Source organism: Pyrus communis, chromosome 12 (assembly GCF_041283825.1).
Source record: "Pyrus communis isolate YQ-2024b chromosome 12, ASM4128382v1, whole genome shotgun sequence".
Classification (NCBI taxonomy): Eukaryota; Viridiplantae; Streptophyta; class Magnoliopsida; order Rosales; family Rosaceae; genus Pyrus; species Pyrus communis.
The window spans coordinates 20,530,459-20,549,595 of record NC_142576.1 but is presented as its reverse complement, the minus strand read 5'-3'; the positions used below and the strand labels follow the sequence as shown (position 1 = coordinate 20,549,595).

At 36.7% G+C, this 19,137-nt stretch overlaps 1 protein-coding gene across 1 annotated transcript; it reads left to right on the top strand.

The window, feature by feature from the left end:
- The first annotated feature begins 15,615 nt into the window (after window positions 1-15,615).
- On the top strand, window positions 15,616-18,348 carry LOC137745607 (squamosa promoter-binding-like protein 9). Its single transcript, XM_068485582.2, has 3 exons — window positions 15,616-16,229; window positions 17,259-17,395; window positions 17,534-18,348. Exons 1-3 carry the CDS (start codon window positions 15,853-15,855, stop codon window positions 18,157-18,159), a joined length of 1,140 nt encoding a protein of 379 aa, XP_068341683.2. The 5' UTR covers window positions 15,616-15,852; the 3' UTR covers window positions 18,160-18,348.
- Window positions 18,349-19,137: the final 789 nt, after the last annotated feature.

The window sequence follows — 19,137 nt, the reverse complement described above, 5'->3', positions numbered from 1 at the left end:
GTGATGGACTTCGTGATTGAATTGGGAGATAGGGTTCAGAGGATTCATCATCTTGAAACATACTCCTTGAGGCAAACTTTCGCAAAATTTCCTTTTGCTTACCACATAAGAACTTCTTCCTCTCTATAGTGTATTTGCTGAGGTCATCCATCATCAAATTAACTTCAAACCTCTCTTGCTCCCTATCTAAGATTTCCTTCATTTGCAAATGCATTCGAGTCGTTTCTTCTTGGCGAGCGCTATGGGTTTCGTTCAATTTTGCAATTCCGGTAGCAAAGTGTCCACTCATCGGATCTTGGGACTTCACTTTTCTCTTTGCTTCTTTTTGCTTATCTCTTCCCAGGGTCCTTGCAAAAGAAGGAGATAGGGTCATTTCATCGACACCTTCATCTCCGACATGTGCCTGTGCGCCTTCACGTTGAAATAATCTTCCCCATTGTTGGTCCGCATTGGTTCCCCACCTCTGACAATCCTTGAGGATGTCCCAAGTATGTTGCAACTTAAAAACTTGATTTTTTTGGTGGTACTCTTGTCTTGTAAATTTCCATTGCTTTGTCACCATATGCAAAAAAATACATAAAAATAATTAGTTGCAAACTAATATTATGTACATGACAAATAAAATATCAAGAACAAAACTCACAATTTCTATGGCACTCATTCCACTAGGCATGCCAACCACGACTCTCTCCAAGCTTCCCTTCCATAAAGTGCATGCTTTGTTAATAGTCTTCCACCAATCATAAAAACCATCACCGTCCCGCTCGCCGCCGTTGCAGTTTTCTTGAAACTTTACAATGATTTTATCCTACAAAACTTTTTTATTTTGATTTGTGCCAACTGCACCATCTTCGCTAACAAAAACTCATGCCAAGTATAAAGCAACATCTTCCTCACAGATCCAATTACGACCTCTAATATGCTTTCTTGCCATGTTGAACAATTTGGAAATGGAAAGAAATGGTAGAAAGATAAATTGAAAGAATTGTAGGAGAAAATTGAGTTTTGTGTGGATGTTTGAACAAATACATAGGTATTTATAGAGTTTTTGGGTGAATTTTGAGTTAAATTTTTTTTTTAATTATTTTAGCCGTTAGATTTAAATTTGGGCCGTTAGATCTTTTTTTTTTTTTTTTTTTACTGTTAGATTTGATTATATTCAATCTTAGCTGTTGGATTCAATGTATTTTAAAATAACATATTATAAAAAAAATGAAATTTGAATCTGGACCATTGGATCAACCAACGGTCCTTTAATCACAACCCTTGGATGTAATTATAGCCGTTGGGAGCTCAAGTGGATGGCCGACACACGGCTTGACAGAGGGGCCCACCCTGTCGGGAAACCCTTGCAAGTGCACGCGTGGGGCGTGTTGGAGCGTGGACAGGCCGAGACTGCCCAATTGCCAGCAAGTCCATTCACACATGGGGGAATTTTTTTGTGAGGGGGGTATTTGGCCCAACTTTAGCATTTGGCTTTTAGCCCAATGTTTTAGCTTGGGTTGGAGAGTTTTTTTTGGGGTGGGGGGTGGGGGGAAATTTGGCATTAAGTCCACGATTGGAGTCCAACTCACACATGCCAGGTGGTGTTCCCCATCAATAAGAATTAGATACCTGCATATTTTTTTCTAACTTGTTAGGGTCCTTGGCCTCCTAAAGGATGAGAAATTTTTCAGAGTTCCCGAAACTCCAACTCACATATGCGAGGTGGTGTTCCCCATCAATAAGAATTAGATACCTGGATAGTTTTTTTCTTTCTCCTTTAATTAAAATAAGTTCTTAAAAGCTGAAGTGCAACCGTCAAACACAAGCTAACGGAGGTTTACTTTGAAACCCCAAGGGTGCCGCTGACAACATTGTTCTAAGGGCTTCTGCAAATTGCTTTCAAACTACCATCTAAAAAGAGAGGATGGAATAGAGGCAACGTAGCGACATGAACGGAGAATACGATTCTCTCTCTCTTTCTCCATGGGAACCAACCCAAGCAAACAAGTGCGATTACACAGTGTGGCCTGGCATTCTCTCCAACGTTGACGTATTGCCTCTTCCGACCACCGGCTTTGCCCTCACATAGGGCGAAACAAAAATAAACTCTGCACCCACATCCTGGGGCGGCTGATTCTGGGGTCAAACCCTCTCTCCCAAGACTCCGCCGAATTTTTTTTTTTTTGCCTCACTATCGATTGCAGCTTTGGAAAACTAGAATGCTTTGGCAACAGTGCCACCCAGGTAGCCACTCTCGCTGAGTTCACGTTCGACAAGGCTAGCGATGGAAAGTATAACTCTGTGAAATTGTTTTTGTTTTTTCCGTTGACAGATCAACATCTCGGTTAAAAAAATAAAAAAACAAAAAAAAGATCCAGATGTCTAATTCTTGTTGGCGCGGAACACCACCTTGCATATGTGAGTTGGAGTTCTGGGAACTTCGAAAAATTTCTCGATGGTATGGTAGGTGACTGTCCTTTAGGAAAATTTTTTTAGAGTTCCAAGAACTCCAACTCACATATGCAAGGTGGTGTTCCCTGCCAACAAGAATTAGACACCTGGATTTTTTTTTTTTTAAACTAAGATGCTGATCTATTAACGGAAAAAAAAAAAAACAATTTCACGGAGTTATACTTTCCATCGTTGGCCCCATAAAACGTGAACTCAGCGAGAGTGGCTACCTGGGCGGCACCGTTGCCAGAGTATTCTAGCTTGCCAGAGCTGCAATCGATAGTGAGGCAAAAAAAAATTCTTGCGAAGTCTTGGGAAAGAGGGTTCAACCCCAGAATCAGCCGCCTTAGGATGTCGGTGCATAGTTTATTTTGGTTTCACCCTATGCGAGGGCGAAGTTGGAGGTCGGAAAAGGTGAGACGTCGATGTTGGAAAGAATGTCAGGCCACACTGTGTAATCGCACTTGTTTTCCACCATCGTTAGTCGTTACTCATCCTGCAAGCTTTGCTTGCTTGGGTGGGTTCCCATGGGGGGAGAGAGAGAGAGAGAGAGAGAGTCGTGTTCTCCATTCACGTCGCTACGTTGCCTCTATTCCATCCTCTCTTTTAAGATGGTAGGTTGAAAGAAATTTGCAGAAGCCCCTAAAACAATGATGGCGGCGCCTTTGGGGTTTCGAAGTAAACCTCTGCTAATTTTTGCTTGACGATTGCACTTCAGCTTTTAAGAATTTATTTGAATTAAAGGAGAAAGAAAAAAAAAATCCAGTATCTAATTCTCATTGGTGAGGAACACCACCTGGCATATGTGAGTTGGCGTTCCGGGAACTCTGAAAATTTTCTCCACACCATCAAGGACTACTCACCGTTTTTTGTTATTCTATGGTCGTCCGAATGTTAAATGCAAAACGAGATCCTTTTTTGTCTTAAAAGCAATGCGAAAGAGGCTATGGAACTAGAAGTTCCTTACCTTAGTGCAATTGATGCATTATTGTATATAGGTGAATGCATTACTTCTCCTTTGTTGTTAATCTTTTAGCGACATATAGCAATGTACCTACAAGCAGACATTGGACAAATGTTAAAGACATATTCCGTTATCTCAAAATTACGACGAATTTGGGTTTGTTCTATCCCTATGAATCCTCGAGCAAAGATGCTGCACCTCGATTCTCGGATTGATTCCCGCCTTGTAGTTTATGCTAACGCTAGGTACTTATCTAACCTGCACAAGGCGTGTTCTTAATGAGGTACAACTTTATCATTGGAGACACCACAATATCTTGAAGGTCAACCAAACAAACCTTAGTTACGGCTTTTTCGAACCATCAATTGCATAGCCATGTTAAGGACTACCCTAGGCTATAGCCCAGGTCGCTTTCCATAGAAAATGAAAAATTTACATATAATTTTTATTGATTTTCGAATGTAGCCCATCATATATTTAGTCACTAATCATAATTCTCTTGGTTTAATTATATAAAATTGTATAATACAATTTACAAACCATGTTTTTTTTTTTAACATCATTTTTCTCATCACTTCTCACCTTGTGAAATTTTCTTAAGCTAGAAGATATTGTGAAAAATACAATATCAAGTTTGTTTGTTTATAAAGATTTAAATCTTTAAGCTAGCCCACCCAATGAAAATTTTCTAGCTTCGCCAGTGCGAACCATGTTGAGATATTTGCCCTATATGAAGCCAGTCAAGAGTGGTTTTTGTTGAGAACATTTATGGAACATATTTGAAGTACTTGCAGACTTTCTTCCCTTGACATCCCTACAACAAGCTAAGAAAATAACACATCATATATCAAACAACTTAAGAAGGGATACATGAAAGATGACAACACCAAAGTTCTTTTTCTCTCATCAGCAACATGAACATCAGATCATTGAAGTTAAGAAAATTCGGTAATAGGACAACCTGGCTGATCTTTGCACCAAGTCATTGCCAAAGTCTACCTTCCATAAGCTTGTTCAAGGAATTGGTATGCGTACTTTATGAGTTATAACATCTTTAGTTTTCTTTGGAATTATGTCAAACTCAAGGGGAGTATCCCGAAGTATACTCACTTGGCCTTAATGTACTATTTTCTCTCTACATTTGGAGCAATTTTCCCCCTTGGGGTTTTTGCTTCTGCCTAGGTTTTAACGAGCACCCATCCCAAGCCAGTCATATTCTTGTGTACGTTCCGTAGGTGTTTAATTGGCTTTGCATCAAACACACCGTTTTCCTTAGATTATGGATTTTTGTCCCATATTGGGTTTTACTATTGTAGGGTTTTGTGAGACTTGTTTCCATATGCAAGTTCCTTTGTTTGAGACTAGCGTGTTCCTATATCAGTGCTGACAAGTCAACTTCCTCAACTTTTCCGAACCTAATGTTGCATTTACTTGAGTATATACACACACTAAAGAGGTAGTGTTATGAATATTATTTAACATGTGATTGTGTAAATCCTAATTAGATTTGAATTCCAGATTATCCATTATTCTAGTGATTCTTTCCTTTTAGGATTGTACTTACTTGGAGGACAAGCTAATCCTCTTATCTTGGTTTACTATAAATAAAGGCACTGACATAGGGAGAATCGCACAATTACTAAGCATGTTACAATTTCTCCACTATCTCTATTGCTGCAGCATTGTTTCTCTCCCTCAAATAAGCTTCAGTTTCTTACAATTATAATATTCTTTAAATGTTATGAAAAACCACTTTGTGATGTATTTTCCTAGTTAGTACGTAGTTTTTATATTCACACCAAGGATAAGTGGAGAAATTAAGTTACAATATTATCTGTTAGGTAACGCTAAACAGTTAGTAATTTAATACTATGTTAACCGCTTGTCTCATAATATTAACCGGTCATTTTTCATGTTATCATTGAAAAATCAACTATGCAAAAATTCACTCGAATCGGAAATTGTTAAGTTATTTAGGACTTTATAGATAGACGCATAAAGTGTTAGTGATTGATAGTGATATGTTCATAATAATAATCGAAGAGCTAAATAATTTTCTATTTGGGTAGATTTTTTGCAAGAATAACCTATGAATGAGGACCTAAGTGAACCGTTTTGATCATGAATTACTTCACAGAGTAAGTCCAAACAAATAATTAGCATCATATTAACTTATTGATTATTGAACACTTGAGCGCTCCTATATATAATAAGTTTCTAGCTATTTTTTTTCCAACCCCATGTGACACATGATATGCACATAAAGTCATTGCATTTTTCTTTTCATAAGAGAAATTCATAAGAGAAAAGACAACAACAACAATATTGTAGTTCCTATTGGCAATGCGTTTTAAAGTAATCGACAAAAAATTTAAAATTGTATAGCATTGTCCATGCACTTTATGTTTTAAGAAAATGATAGTTATCTACCTTTTTTTACTACACAGATTTGTTTAATTTGTTCATAGAATATATTTGATTTATTCGATGGTCTAAAATAAAGAGTAGTATGTAAGACCTGCTCTAATCCTTGAGTTAGAATCTAAAATTTAGATTTTATTTAGATTCTAAACCGCCGCCTCCCCCCCCCCCCCCCAAAAAAAAAAAAAAAAAAAAAAAAAACTTACTGTAATCATTGGGCCAAAAATCAATTTTGGGTTAATTAATTTTTGGGGCAAATTTAACACAAGAAACTAGCTAAGGTAAAGGCCTAGCCCACCCCTAAGCATGGACGCGTAAAAAAAAAAAAAAAAGAGACCCAAGGCCCACTGATGAGCCCCAAAAGCCATACATACGTTAGGCATGCAACGCTCAACAATGGTGTGACCCACTGTTAAGGTAAGTGTCAGGCACCAGCTGGAGCGCAATGGCTCTTTTTGAGATCCAACAATCGAGATTACTGGATCATTGGTTAATCCAACAATCCAGATTCAATTCTTTTTAATTTTTAAATCTAATTTATTAATTCATTAAATCTAAATCTAGCGGTAAAAAAAAAAAAAAAAAAAAAACAATCTAACTACCCAAACTTAGATCCAATTGCTAAAACAGTTAAAAAAATTTGTTTAAATCCAAAGTCACCCAAAAACTCTATAAATACATATGTATTTGTTCAAACATCCACACAAAATTCACTTTTCTCCTACAATTCTTCCAATTTGTTCACTTTTCTCCTACAATTCTTCCATATTGTTATTGTTTCCTCAAAATCATCACTCTCACATCAATGGGTGACAAAAGAAGACGAAGCTTGGCAATGCAGATAACACAATTCCAAGCACTTGCTATAGTTGACGAACAAGAAATCAACAACGAAGAAGCCGAATTTGGAAACGTACTTATGCAATATGCGCACCATGCTGAATCTAGCTTTTGTGGTTCTGTCCCACGACATGAATTCATGCAATGTGGCACAGAAGAGTGCCATGATAGGATAATGAAAGACTATTTAATTGAATGTCCGAAATATCCTCCTTATGATTTTCGGAGGCAATATTGGATGAGGATAGAGCTTTTTGAAAACATCTTGAATGCAGTTGTCCACCAGAACAACTACTTTGCAAGGAAGTAAGATGTTGTAGGCCGACTGAGTCTATCACTGCATTAGAAGCTCACATCTGCATTTTAGATACTAGCCAATGTGTGATCTGCAGACACAACTGACTAATATTGTAGACTTGCAGAGATCATTGCTATTAAAAAGGGCAAGCAGTTCTATAAGGCAATTGAGGCCAAATATGGGCAGGCATACCTTCGAAAGCCAAATTGTGAAGACTTGAAGATGTTTCAGGCTTCTACATAAAGTGGACAAAAGAGGCTTTCTTGGCATGATAAGAAGTCTTGATTGTATGCATTGGGTTGGAAGAATTGTCCTACTGCTTGGGTTGGTCAATTTAAAGGTTGTCACAACAAGCCAACCATCATTCTCGAGACTATGGCATCTTACGACACATGGATTTGGCATGCATTTTTTGACGTTCCTAGATCAAACAATGATATCAATGTTCTTCGGTTTTCTCCCATGTTCGATGATGTCGTTAATGGATGGGGGCTCGAATAGAGGTACAAGATAAATTAAGGCTGGAAAAAAATCCCGAATTTCCCAACCTCAACCGAAAGATCTTGAACCCGAAACCGAAAAATCCCAAACAATTCAGTAACCCATACCGAACTGAAATCAAAACCTTCAATGAGAGTTTTGGTCATTTGTTCGGGAATCTCGAACTTAACCAAACAATTTTTATATATAATTAAATATATAGTTTTAATTATTATAGGTCATTGAATTTGGTTGAGAATTAATCTCAACCGTTCATTTATAATTAACCCTAACCTTTCTCGACCCCACTCTTACTGCCTCTCTCTCTCTCGATTTCTCTTCCCTAATTTTTCGTCGATCGATCTCTCCTCCTCCTTTATTCTCCACCTCTATTAGTCCTCGTCTCTAATTCTCCATCGATCGACCTCGAACCCATCCCACCACCAACTCTCCGTTGGTCGATCTCGAACCCAACCATTACCACCACTCCATCGATGGATCTTGAACCTAGCCACCACCATCTTCTTCGAGTCTTAACTCCGACTACCACACCATACCCTCTTATCTCGCTCCACCCACCATACAACCAACAAGAAAATCACGTTCATCAGATCTAGCAAGCAGGAAGGAGGAGGAAAAATATGGCCTTAAGCACAAACTCACTAGTATCAGAATTAGAAGTAGCATCAGATTGGTTCGAACTAATTTTCTTTGGTTGATGCAATTTTGTTTCGAATTAAGATTAGAATTCTAGGGTGTGTGAAAATTGGGTTCTAGGATTTGGATTTGGTTTCTGCAACTAAGGTTTGTTCTAGGATTTTATTTTTGCAATTGGGGTTTCTGTAATTAGGATTTTTACAATTTGGATTTGATTTTTGCAATTGATTTTTGGAATTTGGATTTCTGCAATTGTCCTGAACTACACCGAGTTCCTGAAAATTATTCGGGAATCCTATAATTGCAGTTCGGTTTCGGTTCTAGGCTATGAGTTTCGGTATAAATAGTAATAACATGTGCTAGATTACTAATTAATTGATGATATTTATCATAGTTGGTCTACATTTGTGAAAAGTTATTCCCATCTTGATAGTGCAAAGAAGAAATTGTTTTTACATAAACAAAAGTTGTATAGGAAAGATGTGGATAGAGCGTTCGAAATCTTACAAGCTTGATGGACCATTGTTAGAGGGAGGTTTTGCACGATTCTAGAATATAGACGACCTACATTCAATCATGATGATGCATAAATTTGCACAATATGATTGTTGAAGATGAGTACAGAGAAATTGAAAGAATTTTGACGAGATGTGGATGAGGACGTGGAATATCTAGATGCAAGCACATACGATACTTGACAAGATAGGTCACACTTAATGAGTACATGAGACGTCTTCATAGGATTCAAGCTCTAGAAGGCGATGACACCCTTTGAAAATATTTGGTTGAGCATATATGCCACTGAGAAAGAGCAAGGGCATGCTAGTGTGTTGGTCTTTTCTTGTAATAAAATTAAGTGTGCTAGTGTGTTGTTCTTTCTTCTTAATAAAATTTGTAAATTTTCAATATTTATTGAAATTTAAAAAATTTTAAGTTAAAATGTTCATAAAATTAAATTAGAATAGTCTAAGTAATTTTATTTTATAAAAAATTTACCTTAAATAAATTAGTCTAAACTCATTCTTTAATAATTTCAAACTAAAAATTTAACCCAGAAGGGTTGGAGGTGAAAAACTGTTTTTCAATTAAAACTTAAATTTTTAGATTTTAATCCGAGAGTTGAAGATGGTCTAAGTGCAGAAAAAAAGTATGTAGTTATAATTCCCCAATAAGGGTTGGAGTTGGTCAAAATGTCATATGATTACTTGATAGTTATTTTTATTTACAAGAAATGCTAAGAAAACTCTTTTAAATATAGAACTCTTTATGAATTCTTTGTCATGTCATGTTTTGATACAATGTTTTATAATATTAGCACATGAATTGACATTAAACTGTGAGGTGATAGAAAATTTATTAACAGTTCCGATTTGTGAAAGGATCCTTAGTACTTCTGTATCTTGCTTTGCTTTGTACTAATTAGTCCTTGGAAAGTGTGACCAACCTGCAAAGAAAATATTCCTACATGGTCATATACCATATTCTTCCTTTAAGAGGAAAGAAAACCGGCTCAGTGATAGTTTTTTCTTTTGTGAATTACTGTATGGAGAGATGGTTTCTTATGGCAGTCAGCAAGATAAAAGCATTTTGTCCCTAAAAAAAAAACAACAATTTATACCAAACATAGCAAGAGAAAAAAGAATCGTAATAGGAAACCAACCCACTTTAAGATTCCCCAATGAGGAAGCAATGCTTCTGGGATTAATGATAACCGACCGTTCAACTACTGTTAACTTGTTAGGGTCCTCGGCCTCCAAAAGGACAGTCACCTGCCACACCGTCATGGATTACTCACCATTTTTTGGTCTAAATAATCTAATTATTATTCTACGGTTTTAGTGAATATGAGCAAGGAAAAAAATTGAGATTTTACTATAAATTTAATTAGTAATATGAAAAGTCGTTTAATTACTTATAAGCATATGTAAAATTCTTCTTTTTATTAATGTTGAATTTATTCTCAACATGCTCATTCACATGTGGTTAACACAATTCTGGTGACGTGAAGTTATTAGGCTTTATACGTTAGACAATCTGCTCTGATACTATAAAAAAAAAGTTAGGATTTCATTATAAAATCAATTAGCAATATGAAAAGTAGAGTAACTCAATTACTTACAAACACATGCAAAATTTCTCTTCTCATTAATGTAGAATTCATTCTCAATAAACGACGAGATATATCTGTCCTAAAAAATTGAAGTTGGTCATTTGCCATGATTGATTCTAATAGAGGTTTAGTTGGCTTTTATAAGCAGGTTGGCTAGTTGAAGTGTGTATCCAGTTAGATATTGATCCTTCAGAAAAGTCATCTGTTGGCAAGAGTGTCTTTCTCAATTATGTTTGTATAAAAGATAGAGTGTAGGATTAACTTTTGTAGAGTACTGATAATACCTTAGTTGACAATAATGGGATCGAGGGAAAGACTTTAGTAGGGTAGATGTTCGTCTTCTAGCTTTACTCACTCACTCTCACGAACACTACACAAACTCTTTTTTTCAGATGACGCGACAAGCTTAGCTACGTGATATCCCTACTGAAGGAGGGCAGCTCATATAGAAACAAGTTTAATATCACTTGACATTTTAATCTAATAATACAATGTTATGTGCTGACGCATGCTATTATTTTATTAAAATAGAATTCTACAATAACAATAAGTTCGTTTCATGTAAATTTTTCTCCCACCAAATATTCTTTTTCATTCAATAGATAGCCTTCATGAAAGGAAAAAGAATAATTCATTGAAGCCCAACCAAATTGTAACCAAAACTAAACTAACAAACTGAAACCCTAGTTACCAACCTCGACTCCTTTAGGCCATCAAGTATCCCATTTTCCAAACACAGCTCTGATCTCAAGTAGTTCCACTGGAAATGGAAAAGAAAAGTAGTCCGACACCTCACACACTCACAGGGTTCAGAATTCAGAGTGAGATTCTAGCCAAGATATCTGCAGAGCAGTCTAGGATATCAAAAAAAGAATCAAAGTACAATCTCTCAGAGTCTCTCATGGCAACATCCCCAGAAAATGTCACATCCTTATTATTTTCCAACAAAAAAATTTGTCGCTTTCTAGCTATTATTTATCAAACAAAAAAAAAAAAAAAAAAAATCAAAGTACAATCTCTCAGAGTCTCGCATGGCAACATCCCCAGAAAATGTCACATCCTTATTATTTTCCAACAAAAATATTTGTCGCTTTCTAGCTATTATTTATCAAACGAAAAAAAAAAAACCTAACAGGATCCTCTCCGGATAAGGTTACTGCCTTCTCCTCCAGCAGAAATCTTCAAACTCCAATTGATATCAAGTTTGAAATGGAACAACTCAAGGCTGAGTGGATTGTGACCTGTACAAGAGCACGAGACAAATCTTCACATCTTTTTAACATTGGTTTTCTCGTTAGAACAATAAGATACATATGAGCCTTGGTAGCAGGAAACTAACGGGGCATTCAAGGCTAATTGCTGGATTTTGACTATTTGCTTAATACCAAGTGACAGTTTGTACCCTTCTTTAGTTCCTTTGGTTTACCCTTGGAATAAGATTTAAGAAAATTCTACAATGTAGCGGTGTATAAAATATATACTGATGTATTAAATGATTGAATTTTAACTTATTCAATCTAGCGGTTCAACATCAATATAACTCATATACTAATGTATCGTAAAATAACAACTTATTTATATACGTGAGCTTTATAACAATAGTAAGTCATGCTTTCAACAAATTCTAACTAGTAGTGTAATTATGGGTGAATTAATGGTGACAGGGACGTAAGTTGATTACAACACGAAGTAGCTGTAGACCCACCTGATTGAAAGAGAACCTTTAATAGTTGAGAACTTATATTGTACAGATTCATCATCACAATGATATTATCGTTTAATAATACAAATTTTATTCACATAATTTGCATTATTGAATTACGCTATATAACGATAAACCTGTTACATACAATTTATTATTTATTTGTTACTGGACGAAAAAGAATAAAGTTGGTAAAAATGATAAGAGAGGATAGAAAGAGAATGAGATATGAACCATTACAAGTAAATTATTGGCCTAGCTGACATGTCATGTTAGCGTGACAAGCAGAGGCGTGGACGAGGGTGTGCCATATATAGGAGCAAAAACATAGGACCCCCAAATATTCGACCCTTCAAAATATTCATGCCACAAGTGATTACACAAAGATGTTTCAAAGTTTTTGTTGATATGGTTATTGAAATTGAACTGGTTGTTGTTCAATGTTCGATAGTGGTCAGAAGAGATTAAAATGCCTTTCTGAGTCTTCTTAACTTCTAAAAGAGTTAATTATTGTAGCAAAGTCACAAACTTGACATATCTTGGCCTATGTCGATGCATGTTGCCCGACACCTGGAAGATGACGTAGTCAAAAATGTAAATGACTGGTAAAAATATGAATAAATTATCGAGACCGATCAGGGTGTGTCACAACTGGTCCCTTTAAAAAAAAAAAATTGAAAATGAATTGTAGTTTTAAAGTTTACTTTTGTTTTAGTTATAGGTTTCCTTTCTAATATCTGTGTATTGTTAAAAATTTATTTTAGTATTTTCTTGAAAGATTATGTCAAGGAGGGTGTCGTTTATAGTTTTACAGGACCTCTAATATTTCAACCACGAACGTAATTTGAATGTAAATCATGTCCATAATCTAACCTTTTAAACATTAAACAGTATGAAATCCATGTTGTGATCTTACAAAGTTGGGGATTATCTACATGACTGTCCCTCATGGACGAACTGAAACAGTGTGAAATATTCGCACATAATATAGCTCATTGAAGAAGGAAGTAGAGATTTTTTTAGTATATTTCAATTTTTCAAGGTATTTTTTATACCTAAAATCCAATGGTAAAGTTTAATGATTAAAATTTCAGAAGTATAAAATACTCTAAAAACACTACAGAATTTTTTTGACACAATGTTCATATTCAAACCAATAAAGTTTATAATTAAATAAGAAATTTTTAAATGTGTTCGGAATACTAGCCGGATCATATGCCATAATATAAGTGAAGTAACACTAAAAATATACTTTTTGCTATTTATATTATAACATACAATATACAAACTTGGGTTCATAGTACATGAAAAATCTCTCAATGTGAAAGGTGAAGACTATCATTCTCCCAAGTGCTCTTTATTTTAAATAATTAAACTAACTGCACTGGGTTACATATTTAATTAACTTTATTTTTTCTAATTAACTAAGCTAACTGCAGTACAAGGTTGATATATTGGTGACTGGGGAAGGTCCTACTGCATCTGCAAGTACATGTAAATTAATTTGTGACCCTTTTTAGAAACAGTTGGCCCCCAAAAAAACCTAGTAACAACTAACAACTAACCTGCCATTACTATTAAAGTATGGACAATATGTTTTGTTTACTTTTATTAACCAACAAACTTGTCACAACCAACTATTGTACTTGCACCTGAGACAAGAAAAAAAATAATGAACAAGAATTGTCTGTCCTTCTATTTTCGGTGTCCTTTTGTGTCCTCTTGTTTGTGTGATTACGGTTAAGCCACGTTAATATTTTATATTACTATTCATTTTTGTCTTATTATCTCTATAAAAAAAACGATATAAAATGTTGACGTGGCTTAATCATGATTACACAAAACAGAAGGGCACAAGAGGACACTGGAAGTGAGAGAGCAGACAATCCTTGTCCAAAAATAATAACTCTTTATTGCCTTTTTCTGATTTAAATACATTTTTATATGCTTGAGAATTGATATTAAAATATTTTTATTTATTATAATGTGATTATAGAAATTAGTCGATTTCTTGAATTTCTATGCGTTTAGTAGTATGTACATAGAAGTATAAGTTTCAAACTAAAATTAATTTAAATCATATTATTACTAGCTCATTATGATGTTTAGCTCACTCTCTCACACCATTAGAATAGATAAATATCATTTGTTAAAAAAATATTTGTAAAATCAAGAATAAGCTAAACTAAAGGGCTAATCAGTTTCATACTTACTCCTTTCCCCTTCTCGATTCATGACTTCCCGTGTACAAAAGTATCTCATTAAGATCATAAAACACAAAGTCTTTGCATGTATGTTAAATTGTAATTTATCTGCAATGGAAAATAACTCCTTAGGCCTTCCAATATAAATGAAAATGAGTTTCATTCCCATAAGTAAATTTTTCTACACACAGCATATGGCGCTTTATTGCAATGGCAGAACACAATCATACTTATACACTCGAGTGTTGATTCAATCCCCACCAACTTTCCTCCCCTTAACAACTAACTGTTTAATCCACTAACGGTATCACTCAACTAAAAAAAGATAAGAATTTTTTTACACACATATCAAATTGTAATTTGTAGCAATGAAAAATGACTCGTTAGGCTTTTCACACTGGCCATGTTAATTGAGTTTGATTCTAATTTTATAGGACTCAAACTTCTATACTGAGTAGGAAAATTTGAGGTACAAGAGAGTGATTCCAATTAGTGAGTTTAATATATTGAAAAAAAAAAAAAACTTTCCTCAATTTATATAAAGACATATAAAATACCACCTTATATTCGAGGCATATTAAAAATTTCTCATAAATTAGGAAGTAGACTTGTTATTTCTATTAAACTCACACTACCAAAATAATTGTTGTATGTTGTCTAAGAATCAAAGTTAAAATTCAAATTCATATGTATCGAAATCATATTCAATTTGATTATTGTGTGTGAAAGACATGACATGACATGTACGTAGCCAAGAATCATAAAACACTACTCGACTGCTGTAAATTCATTTGTAGCTCTTGTTTCTACTCAATTACAGATAAAAACTCGTCCAAATAAATAAAACTATAAATACATATTAAACACATGTTCATTTGTAATTAGATAAAGTAGTAGGAGTTGCTACTAAATTTATAGTAACCAAATAATGTTCAAAATCATATTAATTAGATAAAAGCAGGAATTGCAATTCGCACTATCCAAGTTATGTTTAGGAGGGTGTAGAATTGACTTAATAAAATATAAAGGAAAAGTGAAAGCACGAGGGGATTTGATTATTGGGAAAAAAATATCTACTCAAATCACTGTAAAAGCACAATCATCAAGAGAACAGGGGCAAATTAGACCTTTGACACCAACTTAAGGCAAAAATGATGGGCCCCATGCATCGTCATGCACATGGGCACCCATATCCCAGCAAAAAAGAAAGCAAAAGGCTTAAAAATCTTTAGAGAGAGAGAGAGAGAGAGATTTGTAAGATCTGTAAAAACGACAGTTGTGAGTTTGTGTAGTAGTAATTATCAAGCGCGCAAAAGGAGCTTCTCGTAAAGCTGATTGATGATTCGGTGCCTCTTCATCAGAGAGAGAGAGTGAAAGCTCCATAAAGTACATACTCTCTCTCTCCTCTCTTTCTCTCTCTTCTATTCTGCACTTTACTGTTGCTGCATTATTTTTGTACAGTCACCATAGACTCCCAGACAATGTGTACCACTTCCCTCTCTCACTCACACAATTTGCACCAACAGACTCTCTCTCTCTCTCTCCGCCCCTTCTTTGGCTCAGAGCTGGCATGGGTCACTGTCAGGTGTGTGCTTTTCACTACCCCTCCACATTCACCAACTTTATCACTCTCTCACTACCACTCCATTAGAGAGAGAAGCAAACCAAACTACCCCTTATCTCTCTATCAGTTGATGACCCTCCCAAAGTAGTATTATGAAGGGGCTGTAGAGGACAATAATGGATATGGGCTCGAGCTCTATGACCGAGTCAGGGAGCTCTTCCTCCTCTTCGCCGCCCAACTCCTCCGCTGAGTCACTCAACGGCTTGAAATTCGGCCGGAAAATCTACTTTGAGGATGGGGGTTGTGGAGCTCTGCACAAATCATCATCAGGGTCTGCTGCTGGGTCTTCCTCCGCCGGGGCTACGCCGCCCAAGAAGCAAAGGGGCGGCGGAAATTTGGGTCAGCCGCCGCGGTGTCAGGTGGAGGGCTGCGAGGTAGATCTGAGTGGTGCCAAACCTTACTATTCCAGGCACAAAGTCTGTGGCTTGCACTCTAAAACCCCCACTGTTATTGTTGCTGGTCTTGAACAGAGGTTTTGCCAACAGTGTAGCAGGTCAATCAAATTTTCAAATTTCATTGCTGGCTATTTTATTTACTTATTTGCAGAGGAACCCCAATTGCACATTACATTTTACAGTTTCAAGTTTTTGGTGGGTGCTTGGTGGGGTTCTTTGTGTTTTAGCTGTGATTGTTTCCCATTTGACTTTTGTTTGAGTGAGTGTATTGTGTTATATATGTGTGTGTGTATCTTGTTCTTTGGATAATGTTTTTCTGTGTGTTAGCTGCTTTGGACCTTGATGGGGGGCTTTGCGTTTACTTTCATGGAGCTGTACCATTTAACATATTACTCATCCCAGATAAATTATGACTCATGACTGCTTGCAGCAATAGCGATTTGAGTAACACCTTGGGTTGAAACAAATGATTAATTCTTTTTCATTGTTGTGCCACTTCTTAGAGTTATAAAAGTCCTTGTGATTGATTTGATAACCACGGTATCCACGACGTTCTTTACAAATCTTCTGTTCAAGTACAAGTTGAAATTTAGCATTTGATGTATTTACCTGTGGTAGTAGATGGTTTTCTGGATCATTTAGTCTCTATGATGGTTCTTTTATATTTTGGTCCCCTAAAATCCTCTTGAGTGTGATATTTTTGGAGAGTTCACAATCTGTTACTGGATCCATGTGATGGTAGGTCTGCTGTTAACAAACAAAATATTACGTGCCTATTGAAGGAGAGCATGTATATTTCCTTCACCTATGCTGTTATACTATTTGCTAGATATGTCATGTAAATACTTTGCTTCAGCATTTACTGCTGTGGAGCGGCAGCAAGCTTGTAAACGGTATTGTCACTTGATTTTGTTTTTGTCGGTACTTCAGCTAGGATGTTCTTAAATGTATGTTTTCTAATGCCTTTTTCGCTGAGGGCAGTTCTTCTGATTAGATTTGTATTAGAACATTAAAAAGAAATAACCCTAGTTACCGTCTACTTTTGCTTTTGTTAGTTTACAAATTTCAAGTCTTTAGCTCAGTCCCTACGTTAATGATAAACAATATTCTTACCTTGCATTTCTCAGGTTTCATTTACTACCTGAATTTGACCAAGGAAAACGTAGTTGTCGTAGACGGTTGGCTGGGCATAATGAGCGTCGTAGAAAGCCACAACCAGGATCCATACTGTCTGCGCGTGGCAGACTTTCGTCGTCTCTCTACGGTTAGACGTCATCATATCATTTGTTGAGCTCTTTTTATTTATTGGTTGAATCATAAGTTGCACTCTGTACCTGTCAAATGTGCGTATCCTCTTACACTACTTATAAACTGCTACAAAATCTTCTACTTGAAATGATAGAAAACAGCAACAGAGTTGGAAGCTTTCTGATGGACTTCACTGCATACCCAAGGCTTTCTGGGAGGGATGAATGGACGACAACGAGAACTTCTGAGCGAGCACCTGTTAATCAAAATGCCAATGACGCAGGGAAGTTTCTACAACAGCCGTGGCAGAGCAACTCTGAGATTTCTACATCCGGCTTTTACCTACAAGGTTCAGCAGGCGGGACTAGTTATCCTGGTCCTGGAATTCCTCCAGGAGAATGCGTCACAGTAGTCACTGACTCAAGCTGTGCTCTCTCTCTTCTGTCAAATCAGCCATGGGGCTCTCGAAACCGAGTATCGGGTGCTGGGATGAATTCCTTGATGAACACTCAAGGGGTACCTGTGGCTCAAACAGTCCCTCATTCTGCAACCTCCAATCACTTTCCGACCACTTCGTGGGGTTTCAAGGGAAATGAAAATGGTAGCAGCTCACTCGGGATGCTTCCGGATCTGGGTCTCGGTCAGATCTCGCAGCCGCTTAGCAGTCAGTACTCTGGTGTGCTGGAGCTGTCTCAACAGGGTAGGAGGCAGCAACACATGGAACTCGGACACACCAGGGGCTATGACTCCACCAGTCAGCAGATGCACTGGTCGCTTTAAAACCATGGAATCTGCTTTGCAGGTTTTATGCCTTTTATGGGAGAACCGTAAACTGAGCTTATTTTGTTTAAAAGCTTAACTAAGAAGGTTTTATGCCTTTTATGGTTGAACCCTGAACTGACTGTGCATAGTTCGCCTTCAAGGCTTGATCTTCCTAACTAGCAATAAAACTACTATTTGGATGTTGAATATGCATTAGTGGTTTGTGTTTTTATTTATTTAGTGACGGGTTTGAAGTGGACTAACAAATTTTCCAAGGGAGAAGTGATTTTCACAATCCCGTTCTCTCATTTGCAGATTTTTTTTCTTTGAATTCGTAGATTCACTTTTCAATAGTCTACGTGTCTCGATTTGATTAGTCAGTACCAATGTTTTAAAAGACGTGCTCCGAGGTTCGCCTAGACGGCTTTGGAGGCAGGGCGGGAGTGATAACGCCTCTACCTAGTGGGAGTGGACGAAAACTTGCCGAGGTGTGGTCGAGGCGAGACTAGGTGGCCGAGGCGTGCCTAAAGGCAGTTGGCGGGCATTCCTAGATCCATCTGCGACCCAAAATCGAAGTAGAATGCTTTGTTTTCAGGCTCTGCCATCTGGGTTTAGGGTTGCAGGTGTGCGGCGTCTTCACGAGGAAGACTACCGCGAAGAAGAAGGAATTTTTTTTTTTTTTTTAAAGACTTGGTCCAAAACGACGTCGTTTTGGCTAAGTCTTTAATTTTTTTAAAATGACTTGGCCCAAAACGACGTCGTTTTGGCCAAGTCTGTTTTTCTTTTATTTTTAAAATCCCAAGAGTCTCTGTTTGATTTGTTTTTCTCACCCGTTTCCTCTATTTTTCTCACATGTCCCCTATTATTTAAGGTCTCGTAAGGCTTCGCCTCACGCCTAGGTCGGGCTATCATTCGGACGCCTCGCCCACGCCTTACGCTTTTAATACATTGGTTAGTACCACCATTTGGCATTGCCACATGGTAGTATTGTACTAA